Source organism: Argiope bruennichi, chromosome 10 (genome assembly GCF_947563725.1).
Source record: "Argiope bruennichi chromosome 10, qqArgBrue1.1, whole genome shotgun sequence".
Taxonomy (NCBI): domain Eukaryota; kingdom Metazoa; phylum Arthropoda; class Arachnida; order Araneae; family Araneidae; genus Argiope; species Argiope bruennichi.
This window is the reverse complement of record NC_079160.1, coordinates 33,013,560-33,029,546: the sequence shown is the minus strand read 5'-3', so window position 1 is coordinate 33,029,546 and position 15,987 is coordinate 33,013,560. Positions and strand designations below refer to the sequence as shown.

General features: G+C 33.3%; 1 protein-coding gene across 1 annotated transcript in view; it reads right to left on the bottom strand.

Annotated features, from left to right (window-relative positions):
- The window catches only part of LOC129987494 (probable cationic amino acid transporter), a 191,614-nt gene that overhangs the window by 84,023 nt on the left and 91,604 nt on the right, over positions 1 to 15,987 (bottom strand). Inside the window, exon 2 of the mRNA XM_056095469.1 lies at positions 11,304 to 11,451. Coding sequence (XP_055951444.1) covers positions 11,304 to 11,426 — 123 coding nt within the window. The 5' untranslated portion in view covers positions 11,427 to 11,451. The remainder of the gene's footprint in view (positions 1 to 11,303; positions 11,452 to 15,987) is intronic.

Here is a 15,987-nt window from a genome sequence, read left to right as displayed (position 1 = left end):
GACCTCGTAAATTTGAACCGCGGTCAGATGACGAGGACGAAACCTGAGCTGGCACCCACCTCCCCGCCCCACACCACACCAGCGGGGGGACGTTTGGCATAACGGATTTAACGGGCAACAGACCCCCTTACACGACGTTTCTTCGGTGGAATCGGATCTCGAACCTGAAACCCTACGGCTCATAAGCCGGGACCTTACCACCAGGCCACCACGGTCCAACACATGTGAGAGATTAATTATCAAATAATTAGCCGAGGGTGACAAGATAGACTCAGTAAAAATGCTGAATTCACTCCAAAAGTTAATATTTCATAACAACTGTAAGCCAATCCATTTACGGCGTTCTTTGGCATGAAACAAATTTAATAGAGAGTATGAGAGAAAATTTTGACTAGTTGGAAGACCACTCCAACAACTCCATTGTCAAAAATGCAAGTTAGAATGATTTGCTTTCATCCTAACAATAAATCCTTTTTGTAAAATGTGTATCAAGTTGAATTGAAACAATTTAATAAATTTGAGAAACATTGTGCGAAAACAAAATTAGCACCAATAAAAAAAGCCTTTTTTTTAAATTTTATAACTGGTTAAACGTTATTTTAACGGGATAATATTTTAGAAAAAAAATAGCTGAAAAACACACATTTAACACAGCACTTTATTTTAATTAATGTTTAGACTTTGAAAAGTTGATAGTGACCTTATTCGCCTTTTTTTAAATCTTAAAAAGTGTAACACATGCCCCATAACTCAAGATTGAAAAAAAAATCTCGTAGATTTGTGTAAAAGACATATAAAAATATATACATTTAATATAAACAGATTATTTTTTTATGTGTGAACATTTACATTTGGGTGTTTAAAACGGACTCTTCTTGTTTACTGCTCATCACCCCTGTGAGTAATAAATTAGTCCAAAAATCAAATGAAGATATCAATTAAAGGTATTTCAAGTCATGTTTCCGTTCATACGGAATCAAATTTATAGATTTACTCTTATTTAAGCTCTGGAATATTATAATGGTATTATGTCGTCGAGAATATGCAGGTTGTGACCCCCTCCAATTCCCGAAAAAATTTTCTTCGCATTTAGCATAAATCTGTTAGAAAAACGCTCCTTGAAAATGTTATTTCCCTGATTTTCTCGTATATTTAGGTAATCTAGCACTTTTTGTTCTGCTTCTATCTTTTACTGCATTCCCGAAACATAGAGCAGAATTACGGTAATGTAGGGAATGAAACAGCAAACCCTCGAAGGTCATGACAGTCCAAAAGTGTGACTGTTTCTCCACAAGTAGTGATGCTGTAAGACGCGTTTATGCTTCATAATATAAAAAAGAAAATTAAACAAGCATTTTGGAAGCGTATACTTCCATCTGTTCGATCCGAAATTTGGTACATATCTACAAATTTTACTACAAGACCGCATACCAAATTTCATTTATCTAATTCATTGCATTTTTGAATATGGCATTCATATACACACCAACATATAGATAGGCATATGGACCCGTTTTTGATAGATTTGGTCCAAAATTCTGAACACATATACGAATACGACCATAAATTTGTATAACAAATTCCATGCAAATAACTCTCTCCGTTTTTACGTCAGTGCCTTCACAAACATATATACAGGCAGGCAGACTTCTTTATGACGGGTTTCAGCCAAATTTTGTAAGAATTTTGCAAATATAATATTAAGATTACGTAACAAATTTCATCGTTCTAATGGATGCATTCTTCAATTTTCATGTTCATAGACAGGCGGATATATCTCAAAAAATCCTTTTTCACGCTCCGGAGGGCGGGGGTGTAGAAAATATTCAGATTCATCAAAATCTTCAGGTTTCAATTGTTTACATATTCCAAAATTTTCTTTTTGGTATATTTCAAATACGATAAAGTAAACAAAGGCAGTGATCTTCCCCAAACTTTCTACTAAACTCCCTGACAAAGATGCTACCTCTCCCCTCACCTCGCCTAAAATTTCGGACCTTTTGCAAAGTCTTGAACGATATGAGTGCTCAGGTTTTTATTTTCATGATTCCCGTGCATGAGAGTTTCGGGCTTCTTAATATAGTAAAGAAAACTGGTACTTGTGTATTAATCACATACCAATGGCACGAAATAATCGCGAATCAGTCTATTAGTATGCATTCGGCAGTGATCGATACCATTTGATTGGCGCAGTATGGCCAAATGAGGCTTTTGCGCCAATAAACCCCACAAACCAACCAATCGGCAGTGATCGATCATGGTTATGCCAAATTTCATTCTTTTAAGTCAATGTATTTTTTAATTATCATGTTAATCAGTTTAGTTTAGTTACATTATTCAGTTATATTAGTTATATTATATTATTAGTTATATTAGTTATATTATATTATTAGTTATATTTAGTTATATTATATTATTATTATTATTAGTTATATTAGTTATATTATATAATTATTATTATTAGTTGTATTTAGCTATATTAGTTATTATTTATTTAGTTATATTAGTACTGTTTTAAAGCAACACTAGGGCTATTTTGGGACGAACTTCGTAATTTTGAACTGCGGTCAGATGACGAGGACGACACCTAAGCTGTTACCCCCCTCTCCACACCACACCAGAGGGAGGACGTTTGGCCCGGACGTTTAACGTGCACCAGACCCGCTTATACAACAGTTTTTCGATGGAAAATTACCATGTTAAATAGAAATCGACAGATGATTATCCTTTTAATGGATTTGGTTCTAAATTTGATATGGGTCTATGTTTCAGATTCTAAATTTGTGCACAAGATTTTTTTTTTTTTTACGATTACAGTACTTTTTTCTTTGTATACTTCATATATGAAAAGGTAAAAAGGGGTGGTGGTGGTTACACTGCTCATGTAAGTATAAAAGTGAATTACTGCAGCAGATACTCAAAGACAGACAATGAAAGAGGAAGCTGAAAGAGCAAGAAAATATTTTTTGCAGAACTTCTTTACCATAAATAACTATCAAATATTTTTCTAATCAAGAGATTGGAAATAAAAGCCGTTTAAACATTACTGGGAAAAATAACATTATTCAAACTACCCATAGTGTGAAATGTCATAAAGTGTGGAATTTCAACTGGCAGGTCAAATGCCATTACGTGTACGGAATTTCGATTAACATAATCGAAAGTCATAAAAGTATACGGAATTTCAAATAACATCATAAAATATCATAAAGTATACCGCATTTCAAACAACATCATCAAGTGTCATAACGTGTGCGGAATTTCAACCAACATCTCCAAATAACAAAACATGTGCAAAATTTCAGTCAACACCACCAAATGTCTTAAAGTGTATGAAATTTCAAACAATATCACAAAAAAGTCATAAAGTGCACCGAATTTTAAAAAACATCATCGAATGTCATAAATATAGCTGAGAGAGTAAGAAAATGTTTTTTAGAACTTTTTTGCTTTAAATAACTAAGATACATATATCAAATATTTTTCTAATCAAAAGTGTGGAAATAAGAGCTGATGAATAGAAATTCCGCTTAGTCATTGACTGGGATAAATAACATTATTCAAACTACAAATATCACCGAATGTCATAAAGAGTAGGGAATTTCAATTAACACCACCAAGTGTCTTAAAGTGTGCGGAATTCCAAATAACATTACAAAATATCATAAAGTGTACCGAATTTCAAAGAACATCGTCAAATGTCATAAAGAGTACGAAATTTCAACCAACATCGCCAATGGCATAAAGTGTACGGAATTTCCACCAAAACCGCCAGTCTCATAAAGCGTAACGAATTTCAATTAACCCCACCAAATGCCTAAAAGAGTAAGGAATTTCAAACAAAACAAAATGTTATAATATGTACCGAATTTTAAACAATATGTCGTGATATATCATAAAATGCATATGGAATTTCAACCAACATCGCCAAATACCATAAAATGAACGGAATTTCAAAATTTTCCTCATCCAAAAGTGAGGGGGAGAAATGAATTACATTACGGATGTAAAGAAATCTCGTTTAATAAGTGACTGGGATAAATAACATTGTTTAAATTACCAATATTACCAAATGTTATAAAGTGTACAGAATTTCAACTAGCAACACAAAATGTCATAAAGAGTACGAACAAATGTGATGAAATGTAAGGAATTTCAACCAATTTCCTAATGTCATAAAATTTAAGGAATTTCAACCAACATCACCAAATGTCATAAAGTGTAAGGAATTTCAACCAGCATTGCCAATATCATAAAAGGGTACGGAATTTCAATCAGCACCACCAAATGTCTTAAAGAGTACGGAATTTTAAACATCATCATCAAATATCATAAAGTGTACCGAATTTCAAACATCATCAAATGTCATAAAATATACGGAATTTCAATCAAAATCACCAAGTATCATAAAGTGCACGGAATTCCAAACAACAGTACAAAATATCATAAAGTGTTCCGAATTTCAAAGTGCCTCTTAAAATGTCATAAAGTCCACCGAATTTCAAACATCATCAAATGTCAATAAAGTGCACGAAATTTCAACCAACGCCACCAAATGTCTTAAAGTGTACCCGAATTTCAAATATCATCAAATGTAATAAATGTACGGAATTGCAACCCGCAGGGCTAAATGTCACAAAATGTACGGAATTTTAATTAACACCACCAAATATTATAAAGTGCATGGAATTTCAAACATCTCAAAATGTCATAAAGTGTGGGGATTCATCGTTAAATATCATAAAGTGTACAGAATTTTAATTAGCATCGCCAAATACCATAAAATGAACAAAATTTCAAGATTTTCTAAAAATAAAGAGGGAAAAAATGAATCTGAAGACATCATCGCATTTATGAAATGAATTAAATAAGAGAATATAAAAAGTCAACTATCTGTGACTATTATTCCTTTACTTTTATGTTTAATTCTATTGCCGATGTGATTGTGTTTTATACCTTTAAAACTAGACAATCTCTAGAATTGATATATCAATTTCCTTACGTCGAGAAAACACAGAAACATATTTATCTACAGAAGAGCCAATTGTATTCATATAAATGGAATTCATTTCTTATAAGGCAGAAGCTGCTCATAAAATACCGTTGAAATATTTGTTAGAAAGTAAAAATTCTGCTTTGCAGAGAATTTACCGCGCTAAATCTATTTTGTAAAAAAGAGGCTTCTTTCGGAGAAAACAGCGGAGAAATAATCAAAATAGGGTTCTAAAAATAAATTTGTTGTTGAATAGAAGCTCTCGAACAAAGTTTTTCCCGTTCGTTATTCATTTAAAGCACAGAAGAATTCTTTTTTATATATATACACAGACGAGGTAATTCGGAAATAACATGATTCTATTTTCTCCTTTTCTGTACACTCATGCTATAAATAAATAATGTTCCATTGTCGAAACTTAACTAAAATGTTACATAATAGATGCGTAATAAATATGTGCAGAAGTTGAATTTCGATTTATTGTTAGTAATTAGATTCTTCGGTCTTTTTTTTAAGTTTCTATTATACGAAAACATTAAAAAAAGTGCTGAAATCGTCAAAAATTCTTTCCTTAACTGTCGATAAATTTCTAATAGTTTTTTTGTTTTGTTTTGTTTATATACCTATCTGAACACAAAAAATGTGATTTTTGAATTATATTGTTATGAATCTGTAATGCTGCTTCCCAGCATAGTTGGTTCCACCATCGGAAAGAATGTTTTACAGTCATCTGTACTGGATGGAGTCCGGTGTCGCGTCAGAGGTCCCGGAGCTTAGCGACAAACTTGGCGACGAATTTGGAGACTTTGGCGCCAAAATAGATTATACCCGAAACATCGAGAATTTTCCCGATCCGTCCAGTAGGAACCGAGTTACGCCTCGAACGTTCCTGATTGGTTGAGAGGCTTCTAGCCCCCCACCTTCCTGATGCCTATAAAAGGAAGCAGTCCTGCCGCTGCTGAGTAGTCGTGGACCAGTGGAGTCGAAGAGTAGTCGGAACCGACCTTCCAGAGATAAGCGGAGCAGCGACGGAGTGAAGCTAGTGCTGAACTAAGCTGTGTGCTACTGGCTGTAGTAGAGTCTGTTGTATGCTGCTGTTTATGCTGTTTTGTACGCTGCTGTTGTATGCTGCACGTCTCGGCTGAAGATAATCGCCTTCTGTGCTGTATATAGTTGTCGTCTTTGTGCTATCCTGTGTGTCTTCGTGTAAATAAACGTCTTTGTTTTATTTTCTACTGCCGCCTGGTGATTGAGCGTTCTTCGCACCATATAACCCCCACTATCCAAACGAAACCCGGAAATTTCGTAACAATATCAATCCCTTTGCGTATTTGTACAAGACTCAATTTAAGATCAAAACAAAGAATATTGATGAAATTTGGTTTATCTTAACCATAAAAGAACTACACCGACCTTCCATATAAAACTGTCGGGAAATGAATGATCATTGCCGCTTTCAGAAATGGAGGGTGGAATCCTAAACATTATCACCAGCAATAGCCTAACCCTTCCCTTGGATAGTACGTTCCGTCAATGGAGGGGGGATGACTTAAACCCTCTCCTTTACTGTTCACACTAGAAAAAGGAGAGTTTGATAACTTATTCTGAAATTTCCCATCCACATACTCGATATGCCCCTAGTGGAAGATAAATTTTGTATACCACTTTCATGTTGCAGTCCTCCCGCTTTGCCTTGGGAAACAAGAAGGTGACCACAATTTCGACTGTGCAGGAGCAATAACAGTCATTAGACTGTATTTTGAGTCCTAGTGACTAAGTGACTATTATTAACCATGATACAGCTCCGTCTGTAGGTAATGCGCTTCTCATTTAGAGGAGGTAACTAGATCCGGCAGCCTTAACATTCCCTTCCGAAAATTGAGAAACGTCCATCATACTGGAAGTTTCTTGTGTGTATACAAGGGATATCCTTGGCAAGGATTTTTTTCTATACGTGAGATCTAGAATTTTACTAATAAACTTCATGGCTAGATCATACACTCAAGAAAATAAAAGTTTTCAAAAAAAACATGGGGGCGTAGATGCAAAGATTGGCTGCTATGGGGAAGTCATTCCAGGGAATTAAATAAAAGGAATAAAGCATTCAATGCAGGCTTAATGAAATACAAAATCGCAATTGCATTAATTATAACGCTTGGAGTGTGTATCGTTTAGAAGGCTGGTCTAGCATTTAGGTTATTTAGATTTCAACACGTTTAATGAAATACAAACTCACAACAACAAGAAATTACAATGAATGAATGATACTGCGTGGCACGTGTATCTATTAGAATGGATGTCCTAACATTTGTGTTATTCTAATTACATTGAGTTTATATATGCTTTGTTTGTAATTACATCCGTTCCAGCTGCCAATGGAATTTGATAATTGTTACTCATACAGTTTTGTATTTCCGCTGTTGTGTATTCGAATTCTGTTACTTTATCTGGTGTACCCTTTTCTTTTAATTAATTCACTGCCAAACAGCCTTCTGTAGCATTCACTACATTTGTGATCTGATGTTCGACAGCAAAAGTTATTTGTTTCAATCTATACACCCATAAAAATGCCATAGTCATTACGAATTCCAGGCCACTCTGTGTAACTAAAAATATCAACAACCAGAAGTCCATCAATTACGGGGAGGAAAATCTTTTGGAATCTTTTTGGAATCTTTTGGAATCTTTGTAATTGGTTCTCGCTTTGAAGGTAGGTATATCAAGGATGTGAATCGAGTTCCTTCACATTCAAGACGAAGCTTACATCCTATGGGAGGGATTGTACCACAGTTCTACCTTAGTTCCATCTTACATGATTTAGGGATGGCAGTAATTCAGTTAATCTCTGATTCCTGGACAGAGCTATGATAATTTTAATGTTATATCTATAATATAATCGTCCACTGCCGTTTGTAATTCTGGGCAGAGTTTAAACTATTCCTAGCCCTTTGATATGTCATTAAGGGATGCACAAACCCAATTCATGTGTTCTTATCAACCAAAGAAGAGAGTTGCTCTTAAAGTGTGAATTCACTTATGATTGTAGGAATAATCCTCAGCACGAAAAAATTAGCTACGGGATCATTAAATCCGCATTTCATTTACATTTTTATGCTAAATTATAACAAAGGTCAATGAGCAGAGGTCTTCAAAGCTATTCATTATATATATTAATATTTTAATTAATAATAGTTCATTATATTTAATTATATACATAAATATAAATATTACTAATAATTGTAAATATACTCCGTCCGGTGAATATACCAGGAAAAGATCAAAAGACTCAGAAACGTATGATTTATTCTACACGAAAACACGAAATACAGTTAACAAAACATAGACGAAACGCACATAAAAAAGCAGAATCAGCAACAAACAAGATGCAAATCTCTATTAAAAACTGGAACAACACAAAGAGCGCAGATGAATTCGCAGGAGATCAAAACTCCAAAGAGAGAATTCACTCAACATTCCTTCTCTCAACTCAACTGATTAACTGCATTTAATTGGGTGACTCTGCTTTTATAGTTCCATTTACAAGCGAACAAATGTTCTAGAATAAGCTCTGAATTCAAACACTAATGTGTTGTCAATATTCTCGAGTATTGAAAACCTTCATTGTTACCTGCAATATCACCAAATTCGTAATCGCCAAATTGTAGGTAATTGTATTGCCAATTTCAATAGTCATCGACCTGGTATCTATTCTAAGAATTATCTGTAAAACTCTCTTAAACTACTAGGAAACTTACTGTGGTCAGAAAAAATATTACAAATTAGTAACAATAATTAATTTCCTACACTAGGCAATGAAGATAATGAGGAAATAGGATGTGCTGTAGAAGTATAATCAATGGGAAAATATTGTCATTTGTTTCAACTCACGAAAACAGATGGAATTATTTTTAAGTGTAATGTGAATAAAATTCGTGAAACATTTAGTTTTATAAAAATTTAACTACAATGAACAAATTTTTTTACAAATTGTTATTATTGTTTTATCGAATAATGAGTAGAAATGACCATTGCAGACTGATAATCACCTAGGAAGAAAAATAACAATGTCAAGTCATGAGAGCATGATAAAATGTTTGTTCGCTATGATTCTATAATAAATAACAAGATAAATTCCTGTTCCACATTCATTAATGTTATATGTTAATGTTGAGTTTTTGAGTTATCGCATTAATAAGCAAACGTGGCATTAACTTATTTTTGCGAATTCAACAGAATTTAAAATATAAAAATGCACCAAATCCTATATTTCAAAATTTTTGTCACTCTCAATAATTTCTATTCGTTGCCTAAGACAAAGCAAAATAATAATAATAACGTTTCAGTTTTGAAACAAAAGGTTTTATTGTCATAGCTTACAAAATGGTGTGTTTTTCTCACAGATACTAGCCGATGGATAAAGAAATAACTCTATAGATGGCATGTGGAAAAAAAAAGGACTTGAAACAAAGATGTATTTTCTAAAAAATTAAAGAAAAATTGAATAAAGTTTTCTCTTGCAAATAATACCACACAAAAATCGCTTTCTCTCTGTATCTTTCACGAAAATTTCACTTGATGTTTCCAAAGTTTTTGCACCAATTCGCCTTGCACCCATGCCAAAGTGAAAAAAAAATATTACGTAGGTTCCAGTTCACAGATTTTACAGTGTCCAGATTCTATCTCCTCGCAAGTTTTCAATTTGGGAACCTTCCAGAAAAGGAGTTCTATATTTTTATTCTATCTAAGAGCGCAGTTATCGCCAGACAAGAACAGCACCATTGCCAATTTTTAAAGGCATAAAACATTCAGAGTGGAGAGGCTGCAGCTGAAGTGAAGAGAGAAAGGACTGTCTGCACTTTATGCATTCTTGATTAGAATGCACTTCGACTACACAAGCTAAAAGGCTTGAAGAAATTGGTCTCTAACGAGATTTCTTCCACGGGATGTTCTTTAGAAATGGATGACATTACATAGCTCTATCGCTCTACAAAAATAATTTCTTGCAATATAGCATAACTGAATTGATATAAAAAGTGAATCTTCTGATATTAATGTTTCTTCTTATTCAATATCCATAGCCAGCATGTAAAACTTAAGTATGCAAATAATAAGTATATTTTATAAAGTATGTAATGTAGATGAATTTCGTATTAGAGAATTAAAAAATTATTTGCATAATTTTCTTTTATCCTCATCCATCTATATTAATTCATGCTAGAAAACATAATTAAGATAAACAAACTGGATATTTTAATAGATTTTTACAACCGAAAAAATAAATAATAGAATTTTCGAATGCAGTTGATTCAAAAGATTATACAGACATAAAACAAAAGTAACAGTGAATATTTTAAATAGCAGCACATGAGGGTATGTCCTTTTTAAGATAAAAACTTGTTAAGTTAAAGATCCATGTGTACATTCTTTAACCCTTTCACTACAGAACCGGCCCAACCGACAGTACTAATTCTTTATTCTGTTGCAAGCAAGGAAAGATCAAGCTATCATCAATTATGTCCTCGTGTAATCAAGCAGCACACAAAACGTATTGATGCTTTATGATTTGAATAATTTATTTTTCATTTATTATGCATTACCTCCAACTAAATGAACAATTTTAAATAAAATATTAAACTGTACGACTATGAATAATTTCAACATTTCGAGTTGGGTTAAAAAATATACCACCTTGCATATAAAACTAAACAAAAGGTGGGGTAATTTTTTGTCCTTAAAGAGTTAATATAATTACCTCTATAAATGTAACTCAATGTATGAAGGCTATCATGGAATGAAGAAAATGGCTTTAGAGGATTTTTTTGTGTTACAGATACATCTTTTTTTATTATCTTTTCGATAGATGCAGCTATTCGCCCCCGGTGAATGAAAAACATTCCCTTCAAAAAAATTTTGCACATACATAAGATTATTAGAGTAAACATTACACATTCTTGTGATAAGCTAATCACAAATTGATTGCACCGACCGCCCTGAAGCATGCAAAATCTGAATGACTGATGACATCATTGGTAGGAACTAAGGTTAAGTCAAGGTCCATCACCGACCACGATACAACTCTTCCCGGGAATCATGTCCCGTTATCGGTAGGGGGTAGTCGACTCCACACCATTTCTAAACCCATTCGAGTGCGAGAACCAAACACCATTTCGGAGGCTTCTCATACTCACATGGCGCTGATGAACTGAGTAAGAAACAAATAGTTCTGGGGCTGTAAAATGCCGCAATATATAAATCATTCATAATTTAAATTCTCTGAAAAAAATTTATGAAATGATTTAGTTTGACTCACTTTGAGCTGTGTTTTTGCTTTTGCTTCGTGAGGGTCTGCGAGTTCTAAGTCTTTGGTTCGAATGAGCTTTCCTAAGATCACCAGCATCTTCTGCCTGAAGCTCTGAGACCCGATCACGAACATGACTGCTGATGATGGATTTCACGACCTGTAGGGAGGGAAAAAATAATTAATCAGCATGGTATCATTCAGGAAATTCAGAAAACTTTCTTCCTGTTAAATGCAAAACTACTGCATAAGTAATTTTTTAAAAATTATGCACTCTTCATGAATTATTTAACAATTCTAGTACACGTTTGCTTAAATGATTTTATCTCTGCATGATATTTCCATGTGAGAAATAATTTAAGCTTCGATCAGCGATATGGCTACACATTAATTTAAAAAGAAATTAAATTTATCGTGCACACAAAATGTACTCGAGCCCGAAAAATCAAATTTTTATTTTATACCAGCCGCCTTTGGCGACCAACCCGCTCGCCGGTCTTAATGCTCCTTAACATTTCAAGTTACATACAAATATTTTATGTGTTTTTAACTGCTTCTTCATCAAAATATTTTGAGCTTCAAATTTTGATAGTCGTATAATTCACTCATACTTTTAAAATGACCTTAAGCCATAATGTACTATGTCTCTCTCTAATTTTCAGTCAGGGCCCGTAAAATTAAAGTGGCAATGATTAAACTGCAATCAATATAAAAAACATTTGATACTGACTCCGCTTTTTTTTTTTAATATGAGTACTGAAAACAGAATCGTTCAGTATTTAAGTCGTACGTGCACTACAGAATACTTTTCATAATTTATGCTGTATCTTAAGAATTATTCGATAAAAATTTCTTGCTCATTCCCGGTTACCACGGTATACATGTGCCAAATTTTGTAGCTGTAAGTCAAACGGTCTGACCTGTAGAGAGCCAACACACACACACATTGAACTTTATTATAAGTATATAGATTTTCATACAATAGAATAAATTATTTTTGAAAATGCGTAGATAAATGCCTGACTTATACATATACCAGAATATTACATATTACCAATATTACATATATCAGAATTCAAACAAATCTCTTATGAGATTCATATGTTAATACACCAGATCGTGACGAACAATTTTTAATATTGTGCTGTTTATATGCTTTACTATCGTTTGCAAATTGTTCTAACCGCTTTAAAGGACAAACTATTTGAACGAAAGCTATCAAATTTGATAGATATCGTTCCAACATTATTTCACTGCTTCAGGAACAGGTTTTGTTCTTTTTTACTATTGCTTTGATGGAAGGCGTTCCCAACGAAAGAGTTTTGACTGTATTATTTGCTTTTAATTAAACGAAATTATAATATTTTTAACCAATGACTTTAAAGCATATTATGAGACAAAAATATTTTAACTCCGTTTTAAAATTCAAACATTAGCATCTTAGAAACATGCATTTCATTTTAAACCAATATTTTTATTTTTAATAATTTTTAATTTGGTTTTAAACAAAGTTTTGTTGCAGTGTCTTCTCTTTGTATAAACATAAGAAACAAAACAGCAAGATTCTGAATAATATGTGTGAATATTTTAATACCTCTCCAGCTACTAGATGAAAATAAATATTAAATTTTTCAACTAACTATAGCCTAATTCTTTAGCATATTTCAAAACATTAGATTTTTATTAACAAAATAATAATATAATAAAGCTTTGGACAAAAAAGTTTTTTGACTGTATTTCTTTCTGTAAATATCAAGGTATAAAACAGGTTACCAAAACAAGTTGTTCTTTATTCAATAGGGCCATACGAAGAGAAAATAGAAGATTTATATTAAAACATTTACATGCTATAAAATTTCGGACAAGAGGTTCAAATATCATTTAATATTTATTTTCATTGGATATTGATTTAAAATATATCATACTGTACAATACCAAAGAGAGAGAAAGGTAAAATGAAAGGAAGTAAAAAGCTGATTCAGGAAATGACTTCAATAAATGAATACAGTGATTCACTTTAACAAAATTCACATTTATATCGTCAAATATATTCTCAATTTACTTTCATTCTTTTCTTGCAGCATCCTAAAAGGGACTCTACAACCATTGGAAGAGTATCACATGGTTGAAAACGGAGAAAAGAAATGGAATTCTTTTGATATAGCTCATATGCAAACTTTGCAATCGGATTTGTTTCCATTATGATTATAAATTAGATCAATAAGATGATTAAATCAACATCCTATGTTTCGGTTTTCTCGTATATTAAGTACATCATGTGCACCAAGAGAGAAACCTAAAAAATATGTCTGGAAGGCGTCAGAAAAACGGTTTTAGGACAAACATACCATAATTCGTCTTTTTCCATCCCAGTTTTTACTTTCTCGTATACGTTGTATAGAGGAAATTTAGCAATCATCAACAATTTCAAACACGAGATTTCGACAAATCTCCATATTTTAAATCTCCATGAGTTCGAAAAGCACACTTGTGAAAAATGTCCGTCTGTCTATCTGTGACAAAAATAACTCAAAAATGTTTTGAGTTAGACGGTTGAAATTTGGTATACAGTCTTTACACCAAATTTGTAGATTTATATCACATTTTGAACAAATTCCGTTCAGAGGAAGTCTGTCTGTTTGTTTATCCGTTAACTTGATAGCTACGAAAAAACGAGAGCTAAATGGATAAAATTCGGTGCACATATTTAAAATCTATAATGCAGACACCTTTCAAATGTTAAGCCAAATCCAATAAGGGGTTGTTCGTCTGTCGGTCTGTACTTTAAGAAACATATGCCGGCATCCTGGCATAGGGGTAGCGCGTCTTCCTCGTGATCTGGGCGTCCCGGGTTCGAGTCCCGGTTTGGGTATGGTTGTTCTTCCATTGTTCTATCTGTGAGATATGTGAATGTGCCCGCCTGTAAAAAGGGGTTGTGCAAGCGAATGAGTGATGCGTGAGTAGCAAAGTCGTACTCTTGGCCCTAGTTGGCGCTACTATAAAAACAATTGGCCCTCCCCCTTCGGCTTAAATCGCTGTCTTCGTAACAGCGGGCTTGTCCGTGGCAAGTGCCATAAGAAACAACAACAACAACCGAAACATATAAACGCGATAGCTCAAAATGCAATGAATTAAATGTATTAAATTTGGTATGAGATTTTGTGACTACAAATGTAGTTTTGTGTCACATTTTTGTTTCAATCGATTGGGAAAAATGCATCTAAATCATAGATTCAATTTCCAGATACTATTAAGCATATTCCTTGTCTTAATCGCCAAATAAATTGACAAAGATGACACTTTAGATTCAGTAAAAATGATAAATTCTCTCCAAACGTTAATAATTTGTATTTACTTTACTCCAAAGCCATGCAAGGCGTTCTCTGGTACAACACCTTTATTAGATAATATACAAGAACGTTTTGGGGGAACTACTGCCACTGGTTTTAAAAAGTACATAATTTTAAAGTATTTACACCAGCTCTTGAGGAAAAGATATCTAGAATTAATCGACCTCATGTTCTCTAATGCAACTATGTCTCTAGCAGTCCTCTGTCATATTTCTGAGACAGCTTATTAAGTTTATTCGAGTCGTTTATCACGGTCTTATTGACGTATTCAAAGCATTTGCATGTACAATGTAATTACATCAGGCTTTTACGAAAGCATATCCGAAATTATTCAACCTCATGTTCCCCAAGAACTAAGCAATCTACGTACGTAAAGCCATCTATTGCATTTCTGGATACATCTTAAGTTTATCCTAGTCGCCTGTAAGATCTCATGATTGCATAAAATATTAGTACATGTAGTGCACTTACACCAGTCTCTAAGGAGAGGTTTTCTGAAATTATTTAACCTCATTTTTGTTAACTACTAAGTAAGCCACTCATCCAGCAAATCATCTAACACTTTTCTGTATATAGCTTCATAAATTTATCCTAGTCGTCTGTTATGTTCTGATTGATATTCTCAAAGTATTTGAACATTTAATGCAATGACACCAGCTTTTAACGGGAGGTGGTCTGAAATTATTGAACCTCATATTCTGTAATAACTAAGCAACCCAGTCATCTGTCACATTTCTGGACACAGCTTATTAAGTTTATCCTAGATGTCAGTAAGATCCCTTGAGTAAGCATAAAATATTAGCATATGTAATGCAATTACACCAGTTTTTAAAGAGATGTTTTCTGAAATTATTTAACCTCCCTTTCACTAATAACAAAGTAAGCCGTGCCTCAATCAGTCATCTGTCACATTTCTGGATACAGCGTATTAAATTTATCCTAGTTGTCTGTTATGATCTGATAGATGCTCTCAAAGCATATGGATATTTAATGTAACGGGATGTAACAGCTTGTAACGGGATGTTGTCTGAAATTATTTAACCTCACGTTCTCTATTAACAAGCAAACCACGCCTCCAAAAGTCAGATATCTCATTGCCGGAAGCTTCTTATTAAATTTATTCGAGTCATATGTAATGATCTGATAATCGGTTACTGTCTGAGGCGTTATAAAAACTTTTGAAACACCCTGTATTTGAAATAAGTGTTTCTCCAACTACTTGAGGTTTGTGACAATTTAGAATTTTTTTTCCTTTTTTTCTTGTATTAATAGATGGGCTAGAAGTTCAGTTATGAAATTTGAATTAAATGTTATCATGAAAATCCTTATTTTCAATTGACGAGGAA